Source organism: Sminthopsis crassicaudata, chromosome 3 (genome assembly GCF_048593235.1).
Source record: "Sminthopsis crassicaudata isolate SCR6 chromosome 3, ASM4859323v1, whole genome shotgun sequence".
In the NCBI taxonomy this organism is placed as follows: domain Eukaryota; kingdom Metazoa; phylum Chordata; class Mammalia; order Dasyuromorphia; family Dasyuridae; genus Sminthopsis; species Sminthopsis crassicaudata.
Window position 1 is genome coordinate 330556550 of NC_133619.1, and position 13684 is coordinate 330570233.

The 13684-nt window shown below is 38.7% G+C and overlaps 1 protein-coding gene across 1 annotated transcript; it reads right to left on the minus strand.

The window, feature by feature from the left end:
* Positions 1 to 182: 182 nt before the first annotated feature.
* On the minus strand, positions 183 to 1814 carry LOC141562068 (putative E3 ubiquitin-protein ligase TRIML1). The gene is made up of 2 exons (XM_074302088.1): positions 405 to 1814; positions 183 to 269 (listed from the first exon to the last, which is right to left on the minus strand). Exons 1-2 carry the CDS (start codon positions 1812 to 1814, stop codon positions 183 to 185), a joined length of 1497 nt encoding a protein of 498 aa, XP_074158189.1.
* Positions 1815 to 13684: the final 11870 nt, after the last annotated feature.

Below are 13684 nucleotides of genomic sequence, written 5' to 3' on the forward strand. Positions count from 1 at the left end.
TTTATTTGAAAGATTTGTTTTTTGGCTTTTGACAATAAATAACAACTTAATATTAACTAATTAATAATAACATGTTAATAAATAATAAACTTTATAATATAAGTTTAATATAACTTTATTGACAAATTCAACAAGGGTTCTCATGAATGGAGTCATTGCAGAGGTTGATTTGGTTGCTTGGATTAGAAAATCTCATTTTGGGAACGATCATCTTCTTGAGCATTGTTCCTCCTGGGACAGATATGCAGATATCCAGAGGTGTTTTTCCCCTTTGGAAAGCAAGGAGAGAAACAAGGGAGAAGGGGACCTTGAAAAGCCTTATTTGGGGGACTGTAGATTAGAGTTCCATCTGCAGCATTGTAAAAAGCTACGTGCCCTCTTTCATAATCTAGGAAAACGCCCACCTTCTGAACTGGTTTGCAGGAAGGAACAGTTTGCTTTGAATGCCACAAGTGAAAGTCCCTGCCAAAGGTGAAGGCCGCCAGGGTCAGCCTGTCTCCCAGAACCTTCTGGCCACCATCCCCCTTCCTTCTGATCCGTTCCTCACAGACGCCCACCTCCCACTCCTTCTGCTCCCCCACCACCACTTCCCAGTAGTGTCTCCCTGAAGTGAACTTCTGCTTGGCCAAGACCCAGAGGGCAGAATCGAATCTCTCTGGGTTGTCGGGAACATCCTGTGGGACAGCATGGTATTCCACCCTCTGCAGATCTTCAGACAGGGCCAGATGGGGATTGGCTGTTTGAGGGTCCAGACACAGACGCCTGTGGAAAGTCAGCAGCGTTTCTGCCATTCCGGAGACGGGGCGCATGGTCCATGTCGGGGAAGCCACCACTGGCTTCTGAAGAAGGAGCTCCTCACTCCTTCCCAATGTGCCTTTTGCCTCCTGGAGCATTTCAAGAGGAAGCTGAACAGAATTCTTCTCTATGCCTGCTATCAGCATGTCCAGCTTGTGGATCTCTTGCTTCATTCTGGTCTTGCTCTCCTCAAACTTTGCCAGGTTGTCTGTGACTTCTTGGTCCAGCCTCTGCAGGTGTCGCTTCTTTTCCTCTGACAGGAAGTGGAGCTTTTGCTCCCATTCAGACTTCACAGCCTGCTGCTGAGCCTTGAGCCCCTGCAGGGGCTGCTTCTTTGGCTTCATTAGCAGTCCAAGGTTCTTTCGGAAGGGGCTTTTCTTGTTCTCCAAATTGTCTCTTGCTTCCTGGTCCAATGTCTGCAGTTGAATCTCTTCTTCCTCCCCCAAGAACTGCTGCATTTTCTCATATTCAGACACAAGCAAGGCTTTGAGCAGGCGGCCGTCCTTCTCCCACTGCGCCTCTCGAATTTCCTCAAATCCCAATTCCATCTGAAATCTCTTCTTCTGGGTCCTTAAACTCTTGCCTGTGGCCTCGAGCTTCTCCATGCACTGAGTGACGGCCGCATCCAGGAGCAGAACTCTGTGCTTCTGGTGCTCTGGGCTTAAAAAGCAGGGTCCGCACAAGGGTCTCTGATCCTCCTCACAGAACAAGGTGTGCTGTAGGCCGTGTTTGTCACAGGTGGGCAGGTCCCCGAGGCTCTGCAGTAGGGGAGCTCTCTGCATCTTGCCAGTGTTAGCCAGATCCTGCAGCCCCCTGTCGGGGACCGTGTCTTCCAAGGCAGTGGCTGTGCTGCACACCGGGCAGGCTGTTGGAGGGCAGATGTCCTTCCAGGAGCTGGCAAGACACTCTGTGCAGAAGGTGTGGCCACACTCGAGAGTCACTGGGTCCATGAAATGGCCCAAGCACAGGGGACAGGAGGCCCCCACTCTGAGGTTTTCAAAGCAGATTTTGGCATCCATGTTCCTAGGTTTTCTAGTCCTTTTTTCCAGAGATAATCCACTAAGGCTAGGGAACTAGTTCTTTCCCTGAGCTCTTCTGTTTTCAGAGAGAGTCAACCCAGGATGTGCAACTATTTCTTCCCCTGAGCTCTGGCAACCAGGAAAATGACAGGAGTCCATCTAGTGGGCTCTTTTATAGGCCTTCCCTCTTAGCCCCTCCCCTCATCTACCATCAAGGTGTCAACTTATGCCCTGATAAAGACCCTAGTTTCTCCCTAGTGAGAGTTCTCACCTGGGTGAGTTTTCACTTCTGGATTTCATTGTATTCCTGGGGCTGGGGACTCACCAGGGTGTTCACACCTAGGCAAAGCAGCACAGAACTTTTTTCTCCAAATTGGGAAAGAACCAATTTTGTCTAAATGATTTCATTTTTTTTCTTCCTTTTTCTGCTTTCCTTTCCTTTCCTGTGCTTTTCTTTCCTTGGATGTCAAAGTTGCCCAGAGTTATAGAGCTAGAAAGCATTTAGTGACTGATTCCTGGTTTGACTTGAAATACTCCAGGGCTGGCCTATATCCACTGTGCTATCTATCTGTCACTCACTTTCCCTATATTGTTTACTGACACCAGGGAATTGGAGAATTGATCAAAAAGGTATTCCAGGAGGTTCTCTGTGGTAGTATTGGTCATAGTTATTGATCTAGTAATATTTGTCACCTCCATTGTCTATTCCCAGTTCCTAGTTACCATTTCAGTGGCAAAATAAGTTTTGAAGTTTCCAAAGTTTCATTAAAGTACTACTAGTGAAATTTCTAGGTCAGAAAGTATCATCAAGTAAAGATACAGACCAAGAATTTCAAAATTAGAATGTGTATTGCAATTATTTTGGGGTGAGAGTTATTTATTTATTTTTATTCAAACTTTTAATTGACAAAGCATACGCATGGGTAATTTTTCCAACATTGACCCTTGCAAAGTCTTTTGTTCCAAATTTTCCCCTTCTTCCCCCCATACTCTCCCCTAGCAGACAGGTAGTCCAATACATGTGAAATATGTTGAAATACATATTAAATCCAATATATGTATACATAATTAAACAGTAATCTTATTGCACAAGAAAAAGATCAAAAAGGAAGAAAAAGAAAAACTGAGAAAGAAAACAAAATGCAAGCAAATAACAACAAAAAGAGTTAAAATGCTGTGTTGTGGTCCACACTCAGTTCCCACAGCCTCCTCTCTAGACTTTCTTTGTCACTGCACAAGTGGAACAGGTTTGAATCATCTCATTGTTGAAGAGAGACATGCCCATCAGAATTGATTATCATATAGTCTTGTTGCTGCCAGGTATAATGATCTCCTGGTTCTGCTCATTTCAATTAGCATCAGTTCATATAGGTCTCTCCAAGTGTCTCTGAAACCATTCTGATGGTCGTTTATTATAGAACAGTAATATTCCATACCATTCATATATTATAATTTATTCTCCATTTCTCCAATTCATGGGCATCCACTCAGTTTACATTTCCTTGCCAATACAAAATGGGTTGCCACAAACATTTTTGTATATGTGGGTCCCTTTCCCTCCTTTAAGATCTCTTTGGGATATAATCCCAATAGAAACACTACTGGATCAAAGGCTATGTACAATTTGATAACTTTTTGAGCATAGTTCAAAATTGCTCTGCATAAAGATTTTTCTTTATTTTTAAATTTAAAAATTTTTGGAGTTTAATATCATATTGACAAAGAAATGCCTCTTCTAGTTGTATATGTTAAACTAAATTGGATTGCTGACTAGGAAAGGAGGGAGAAAATTTGGAATACAAGGTTTTGTAAAGATAAATGTTGCATGCTATTTTTGCATGTATTTTGAAAATTAAAAAGCTATTACTACCCACTACACACTGGTCAGATTGGCTAGAATGACGGAAAGATAATGCAGAATGTTGGAGGGGATGTGGGAAAACAGGGACACCAATACATTATAAGTCCAAGTTATCACCTTGTAATCCTAACACCTAAGTTATTTTGATCTTATATTCTTAAGTTATTTTGGTTTTACATTTTTAAATTCTTAAATTTAAATTATTTCAGTTTTACACTTTTAAATTCTTTGGATTTTACCTTAGCAAGGCACTTCTGGCACACACAGAAAGTACAGCTAAGTGACAGATTGACTGACTTTTGTTTGTTTTTTTGACAAGAACTTTCTTTCCACAATGATGTGGAAAGGCCTGGATGGCATTTGCAAAGGCCCAAATTGGGTTAGGGTTTGGAGTCCCGAATACATTCTTTTCATTCTAGATGCAGATCCAACAACAGAGGAGTGACCTGGGGATCCAAAAGAAGGACCAGAAAACAGCCCTGAGCGACCAGTCAGATGTCAGCAGCCCTCCAGATGCTGATGGCAGCAAAGTCCCTCCTGACCATGACACCAGAGACAACAGAACCAACTCCGGTGTAGCAGCTAAAATGGACTGTTTTGGGTGATATGCAGTACAATTGTACTAGAATTGTGAGAATTGTGCAGAATTATAACATCCTATCATGGTGACATCCCATTTCATTGACATCCTGCCTCTTTGATATCTTCTCTCTTTGGGCATGACTCTTTTGAGTGGGTTAAACATTGTGTTTGGTTATGGCAACAGTTGAGCCTAGTTCTCACTGTCATACCTTTGGCCTATTGGTCTGTTGCTTCCTACCTCCTTGAGCATGATACTTGGTGATGTTGTTGATCAAGCAAACTATAGCTAATGCTAAATAGCTTGATATGAGATGAATGGTCCCTTCTTTGAAAGAAAGGGGATTTGTAAGGGTCCATTAGAGAGGTCTGGCAAGCACAATTGGGATGTAAGCAGGACAATGGTCTTGAGGTCCCTGGAGTATGAGTATATAACGACTTCCCCCATGGGTGTGACCTCCAGCCACAGCAGGGAATCCTAATTACTTGGATCTCTAGTAAAGTTCGAGATGTAATCTCCATCATCAATTGGCTTGTGCCTGTGAACTCATAGTCCCTATATAAGCTCAGAGGAGTGTTAGGATTCTTGCAGAATCTTAAGAGAGAATTCTTAAGGAAGGAGGAGGAAGGGCTTGACCCTCCTTTTTTTCATCTCCTTTCCATCTGGAGTTCAGCACTGGGGTTCGATACTAAGAGAGTGCAGGAGGTCATAGAGTGAGCTATAAACCATGTGAATAAAGTCTAAGCTTGCCTGCCAAAACTCTTTGGTGCTCTGTTGTACTCAAAATACGTCCATATGAGAAAGCAGCTGGAGGACTCTGGAGACCTCAAAACAGAGGTAAGATTTGTAATATTTGCCAGAGTTTCTCTGATTAGACCTAGGAACCAGGATTGATTAGTGATAGTTAGGTTTGAGAATGGCACCTAACAAAGAGCCTGGACACTATTTTCCAGGAAATTATCAAAGAGAACTGCCCAGATGTTATAGAAACAGAGGGTAAAATAGACATTGAAAGAATTCATCGCTCAAATACTGAAAGAGACCCTAAAATCAAAACTCCAAGAAATATTGTGGCTAAATTCCAGAACTATCAGACCAAGTTAAAAATACTACAAGCTATTAGAAAAAAATCAATTCAAATATAGAGGAGCCACAATAAGGATTACTCAGAATTTAACAGCATCCACATTAAAGGATCCAAGGGCCTGAAATCTGATATTCCAAAAGGCTACGGAACTTGGTATGCAGACAAGAATTACTTACCCAGCCAAAATGACCACTTTTTCCAGGGAAGAAGATGGACATTCAATGAAATAGGTTAATTTCATCGATTTCTGATGAAAAAAAAACCAGAACTAAACAAAAAGTTTGATCTCCAAATATAGGACTCAAGAGAAACCTAAAAAGGTAAAAAGAAAACTTGGGAACTATATTTCTGTTATAAAAATATATAAAGAACACATGTATAACTTGTTCTAGAAACTAGAGTTGGAAAAGAAATTGTACCAGAAAAAGGGTAAAGTGGAGGTACTAAATCTCACAAAGAGACAAAGTAAACCTATTATATCTGAGAGAAAGAATGGAGGGGGATGAACACAGTATGTATCTTACTCTCATCAGAATTGGCTTAAAGAGAAAAATTTTAGACATATTGGATTTATGGTGAAACTTCTCCCACCTCATTGAAAAGTGGGAGGAGAAAAGTGAAAAGGGAAGGAGGAAGCTAAGTTGAAGTGAATACAGAAATTGGGAGGAAAAAAGGTAAAAAAGGGGGAGGAATTCTAAAGTGGGAGAGGGATATAAAAAGGGAGGGCTGTGGGAAGCAAGTGGTACTCACAAGTTTAATACTGGGGAGGGGGGCAAGGGAGACAAAAAGGAGAAAAGCAAAAGCAGGAGTTAACAAATTAGTCATTTTCACCATAAATGTGAATGGGGTAAACTCCCTCATAAAGAGGAAGTGGTTAGCAGACTGGATTAAAAGCCAGAATCCTACAATATGTTGTTTACAGGAAACACACTTGAAGCAGGGTGATACATACAGAGTAAAAGTAAAAGGTTGGAACAGAATTCACTTCAGGTGAAGTCAAAAAAGCAGGGGTAGCCATCCTGATCTCATATTAAGCAAAAGCAAAAATTGATCTAATTAATAGAGATAAAGAAGGGCACTATATCTTGCTAAAGGGTAGCATAGATAATGAAGCAATATCAATATTAAACATATAGGCACCAAGTGGTATAGCATCTAATGCAAGAAGAAATAAACAGCAAAACTATAATAGCGGGAGATCTCAACTTTGCTCTCTCAGAATTAGATAAATCAAACCACAAAATAAATAAAAAGTCAAAGAGGTAAATAGAATACTAGAAAAGTTTGATATGATAGATCTTTGGTGAAAACTAAAGGCAGACAGAACACTTTCTTCTCAGCAATTCATGGAACCTTTACAAAAACTGACCATATATTAGGACATAAAAACCTCAAATTCAAATGCAGTAAGGCAAAAATAGTAAATGCATCATTTTCATATCATGATGCAATAAAAATTACATTCAATAAAAAGCCAGGGGAAAATAGACTAAAAAATAATTGGAAACTAAATAATCTCATACTAAAGAATGATTGGGTAAAACAGCAAATCATAAACATAATAAATAATTTCACCCAAGAAAATGACAATAACTAGATATTATACCAAAATGTGTGGGATGCAGCCAAAATGGTAATATTGGGAAATTTTATATCTCTAGAAGCCTACTTGCATACAATAGAGAAAGAGAAGGTCAATGAATTGGGCTTGCAACTAAAAATATTAGAAAAGGAACAAATTAAAAACCCCACACAAACACGAAACTTGAAATCCTAAAAATAAAAGGTGAGATTAATAAAATTGAAAGTAAAAAACTATTGAATGAATTAATTAAACTAAGAGGTGGTTCTATGAAAAAAGCCAACAAAATAGGTAAACCCTCAGTAAATCTGATTTAAAAAAGGAAAGAGGAAAATCAAATTGTTAGTCTTAAAAATGAAAAAGGTGAACTCACCACTAATGAAGAGGAAATAATTAGGAGTTACTTTGCCCAACTTTATGGCAATAAATTCAATAACTTAAATGAAATGGAAGAATACATTCAAAAATATAGCTTGCCCAGATTAACAGAGGAAGAAGTAAATTGGTTAAACAGTCCCATCTTAGAAAAAGAAATAGAACAAGCTATTAATCAATTCCCTAAGAAAAAATTCCCAGGACCAGATGGATTTACATGTGAATTCTACCAAACATTTAAAGAACAATGAACTCAATGCTACATAAGCTATTTGAAAAAATAGGGATTGAAGGAGTCCTACCAAATTCCTTTTATGACACAGACATGGTACTGATACCTAAACCAGGGAGGTTGAAAACAGAGAAAGAAAATTATAGACCAAACTCCCTAATGAATAGTGATGCTAAAATCTTAAATAAAATATTAGCAAAAAGATTACAGAAAATCATCCCTAGGATAATACACTATAACCAAGTAGGATTTATACCAGGAATGCAGGTTGGTTCAATATTATGAAAACTATTAGCATAATTGACTATGTCAATAACCAAAGTAACAAAAACCATATGATCATCTCAATAGATGCAGAAAAATCATTTGATAAAATCCAACATCCATTTCTAATAAAAAACACACGAGAGTATAGGAATAAATGGACTTTTCCTTAAAGTAATCAGGAGCATATTTAAAACCATCAGTAAGCATCATATGTAATAGGGATAAACTGGAACTATTCCCAGTAAGACCAGGAGTGAAACAAGGTTGCCCACTATCACCATTATTATGCAATAAGAGTAAAGAAAGAGATTAAAAGAATTAGAGTAGGTAATGAGGAAACCAAATTATCACTCTTTGCAAATGATATGATGGTATACTTAGAGAACCCCAGAGAACCATCTAAAAAACTATTAGAAATAATCCACCCCTTTAGCAAAGTTGCAGGATACAAAATAAATCCACATAAACCTTCAGCATTTTTATACATCACCAACAAAATCCAACAGCAAGAGATACAAAGAGAAATTCCATTCAAAACAACTGCTGATAGCATAAAATATTTGGTAATCTATCTGGCAAAGGAAAGTCAGGAATTATAGGAACAAAATTACAAAACACTTTCCACGCAAATAAAGTCAGATTTCATTAATTGAAAAAAATATTAGGTGCTCTTGGATAGGTTGAGCGAATATAATAAAGATGACAATACTCCCTAAACTAATATATTTATTTAGTGCTATACCAATCAGACTCCCAAGTAACTATTTTAATGACCTAGAAAAAATAACAACACAATTCATATGGAAGAACAAAAAATCAGGAATTTCAAGGGAATTCATAAAAAAAAAAAAAAAATCAAATGAAGGTGACCTAGCTGTACCAGACCTAAAACTATTTTATAAAGCAGCAGTCACCAAAATCATTTGGTATTGGCTAAAAAATAGATTAATTAATCAGTGAAATAGGTTAGATTCACAAGACAAAATAGTCAATAACTATAGCAATCTAGTGTTTGAAAAACCCAAAGATCACAACTTTTGGCATAAGAATTCGCTATTTGACAAAAACTGCTGGAAAAACTGGAAATTAGTATGGCAGAAACTAAGCATGGATCCACACTTAACACTGTATACCAAGATAAGATCAAAATGGGTCCATGACTTAGGTATAAAGAATGAGATCATAAATAAATTCAAAGAACACAGGATAGTTTACCTCTTAGACTTGTGGAGGAGGAAGGAATTTGTGACCAAAGAAGACTAGAGATCATTATTGATCACAGAATAGAAAATTTTGATTATATCAAATTAAAAAGCCTTTGTACAAACAAAACTAATGCAAACAAGATTACAAGGGAGGCAATAAACTGGGAAAACATTTTTACAGTTAAAGGTTGCGATAAAGGCCTCATTTCCAAAATATATAGAGAATTTATTCTAATTTATAAGAAATCAAGCCATTCTCCAATTGATAAATGGTCAAAGGATATGGACAGACAATTGTCAGATGATGAAATTGAACCTATTTAATCATATGAAAGGGTGTTCCAAATCACTACTGATCAGAGAAATGCAAATTAAGACGACTGAGATACCACTACTACACACCTGTCAGACTGGCTAAGATAACAAGAAAAAATAATGATAAATTGTTGGAGGGGATGTGGGAAAACTGGGACACTGATGCATTGTTGGTGGAGTGTTGAGAGAATCCAACCATTCTGGAGAGCAATCTAGAATTATGCCCAAAAAGTTATCAAACTGTGCATACCCTTTGACTCAGCAGTGCTATTACTGGGCTTATATCCCAAAGAAATACTAAAGAAGGGAAAGGGACCTGTATGTGCAAGAATGTTTGTGGCAGCCCTTTTTGTAGTGGCTAAAAACTGGAAAATGAATGGATGCCCATCAATTGGAGAATGGTTGGCTAAATTGTGGTATATGAATGTTATGGAATGTTATTGTTCTGTAAGAAATGACCAGCAGGATATTTTTAGAAAGACCTAGAGAGACTTACATGAAGTGATGCTGAGTGAAATGAGCAGAACCAGGAGATTATTATACATACACTGCAACAACAATACTGTATAAGGATGTATTCTGATGGAAGTTGGTATCTTCAACAAAGGGATCTAATTCAGAACAAATTGATCAGTGATAAACAGAATCAGCTACACCAAGAGAAGGAACACTGGAAAATGCGTGTAAACTGTTTGCATTTTTGTTTTTCGTCCCAGGTTATCTTTATCTTCTGGATCCGATTCTTCCTGTGTAACAAGAAATTTGGTTCTGCACACATATATTGTATCTAGGATATACTATAACACATTTAACATGTATGAGACTGCCTGCCATCTAGGGTAGAAGGTGGAGGGAGGGAAGGGAAAAGTTGGAACAAAAGTGAGTGCAAGGGATAATGTTATAAAAATTACCCATGCATATGTACTGTCAATAAAAAGTTAAATCATATGAAAGGGTGTTCTTTAAATCAACACAACAGACAGACAAGTCACAAACGCAAAACACAAATCACATAGACATAGACAGCACTACTACAACAATATTAACACATATAGACTAGGGGTTATCTGGAAACCTTAGAATAGCCCTCAGGGAAGTTATAGCTCGAGAGTCTTCCCTCTCAGAATCCAAATGGAACTTTTTAGGCTTTTGGTGCATTTCTCTGCCTGCACAAAGAATGCCCAGAGATAACCAGATAGTGGAAAAAGGCACTCAGAACCAGAGTTGTGCCACTGGCACACAGAACCAGATAGACACAGGTACACTTAAACACAAAGAGACAGTAGACAAACATATCTGGAACACAACATACAATCAGCCAGCCAGGGCACTCCAACAGCATCTCAGGGAGGTCACTAGGGAGCACTGTTCTTGCGTCCAGCATAGCCACCTACTATCCTACAGTATTCACCCAAAATTGAACCGGTTCCCAGAATGCTCAAAGCCAACTGAGTCAAATTTATGTCTCCTCTCCCAGTATGCAAAAGTGGGTTACCGAGGTCTGGGGCCGAGGAACATCTTCTTGGTGGCCACCCCCCCTAGAGACGGTAGCCCCCTTCCTCCTCCAGGGAAAGGGACTGGCTATTGAACAGAGCCAAAGGCTATCTCTCTGGGGAGCTTCCAAATGAAATGCCCACATATACAAGACAGCCAAAGTAAGGACAGATAAGAGTGTTTATTGAGCACTAGCCAGTACTGAACCCAGTCTGGACCAGGGGTCATTGCCAATCACTTTCAGAGACATATATTATAGAAAAATCGACAGAGGTTCCTTGGAACATTCATTATGATAATAGAATTCCTTTTCCAGACAGGAGGTAAAGGTTATCACATTTAAGAATTCCATTCCCAGACAAGCAGTAAGACAATATTTCTTCATGTTTATCAAGTTGTCAAGGTCTTAGGTGGTGGAGAGCAACACATCTGGGGGTGTAAATATTATCTGCATTAGGGGGTGAAAAGCTAGCAACACAGTTCTGACTGCAGACCGAGTTTCAAACAAAGGTAATGTTTTTCACGGTCTCAGGGGTGTCCTGCCACTTCAGATCAATCACACAGGAAGCAAGCTGATGGGAGAAAGGGATTACAATTAGGGAGGATAGAGTTGTATGTAGCTGGGACAATTGAGATACCCCCTGGAGAGGTGAAATCTGTTCCTCTCCAGCCTATGGATCCCTGGCCTCCAGGCACAGTAGGCTTGACCATTTCACCTCCTGAGAGTACTTACAAGACAGTGTCCATCCATACACTGATGTGGGAAACTGGGGAATGTGTAGATAATATCCCAGTCACTAATTCAGGTAGACAAAGTGTGACTTATCAACCAGGGGAAGTAGTAGCATCAGGTTTACTGATTCAGACTCCTAATAAGCAACCTGGTGACAGTCACCCAGATTCTGACTCCAAGCAGCAAAACCCAGGAATATACTGGACAGCAGCTCTGGCAGCTGACCGACCTATGCTCACCATCTGTATAAATGACATATCATTAGAAGGATTGGTAGACACAGGTGCAGATCTCACAGTCATTAGAGATGCCAACTGGCCCAGTCACTGGCCAAAGACTAAGGCAGACACCTACATGTCTGGGGTAGGAGGATCAATAGCAGTTGAAGTTAGTGCTACCCCTTTGAGATGGATATTTGAAGGTGAAACAGGAGTTTTTATTCCTTTTGTAGCTGAAGAAATCCCCATCAATTTGTGGGGAAGAGACATTTTAAAACAATTAGGATCATAAATGAGTACTTCGGTTTTTTAAGCAGGGCTGCTATTGAAGGCCGGCCACCACTTTCACCTGTTCCTATCCAATAGAAAACTGATACACCAGTGTGGATAGAACAGTGGCCCTTAGGTAACAATAAAATTCAGGCCTTACTAGATATAGTACAGGAACAACTTGACCAAGGACACTTACAACCTTCTCTAAGTCCTTGGAATTCCCCAGTATTTGTTGTAAAAAAGGAATCTGGAAAATGGAGGATGATGACTGATTTAAGAAAGGTAAATGAACAGATGGAAACTATGGAAACTCTTCAGTCTGGACTTCCATCTCCTACTCAGTTGCCTAGAGAATGGCCTCTGTGGGTTATAGACATTAAGGATTGTTTCTATTCTATCCCTCTAGATAAGGAGGATATGAAAAGATTTGCCTTTTCAGTGCCCAGCATTAACTTAGCTGAGCCTTATAAAAGATATGAATGGACAGGTTTGCCACAGGGAATGAAAAACAGAGCTACTATGTGTCAAATGTATGTTGCTACTGCTCTTAGTCCAGTAAGAAAAGCATTTCCAAAAGTAATATTGTTACATTATATGGATGATATATTGGGATGTGCACCTGAGGAACAAATGTTATAAGCATGTCTATAAAAACCATAGAAACACTAAGGAATTATAAATTGCACATAGCTTCAGAAAAGATTCAAAGACATGCTCCTTTTCAATATTTAGGATATGAAGTATATCCTAAGGTGCTTACAGAACAAAAACAACAGAGAAGTTGAACACATTAAATAACTTTCAGAAATTGATAGGAGATATCCAATGGATGCGTCCCGGGGTAGAGTTAACTGCATCACCATGCTAAGTACTAAATATGTGTGAACTAAAGAACCATCATCTCATCAATTCCACTGAGTTATTATCTTGTTTCAAATATACTTCTCCAGAGTTCTGGCTCTCTAGGAGTTCCCTCTTTTTTTTTTTTTCTTTGTTGTTGTTGTTTGTTTGTTTGTTTGTTTGTTTTTGCTGAGACAATTGGGGTTAAGTGACTTGCCCAGAATCACACACCTAGACAGTATTAAGTTTTTGAGGCCAAATTTGAACTCAGATCCTCCTGACTTCAGGAACTGTGTGATCTATCCACTGCATTATCAATTAGATCACAATTCTGTGTAACAAACTGCCTCAAATTTGTGTAATGAACATATTTGAAAGGAAATTAATAAATTCAAGTGATAGGAAAATGTAAAGGGACTGACAACTTGAATTTAAATTCAAAATAAAGGTAAGGATTGTTTTCTATAAAAAGAAGGAAACTTCTTAAGTACAACACCTTGATGCAAAAAATAATTTTTAGAGAATGAAGTTTTTAATTGGAAGGTTTTTCTTTTCTTTTCTTTTTTTTTGGCTTTTGACAATGACATAAATTTATTAAAATATTCAACATGGGTTCTCCTGAATGGAAAGTCATTGCAGAGGTTGTTTTGGTTGCTTGGATTAGAAAATCTCATTTTGGGGGACTGTAGATTAGAGTTCCATCTGCAGCATTGGAAAAAGCTATGTGCCCTCCTTCATAATTAAGGAAAGCGTCTAAGGCCAAATTTCATTTTAGATCTTCTTGATTCCAGGCCTGGCTTTGTGCATA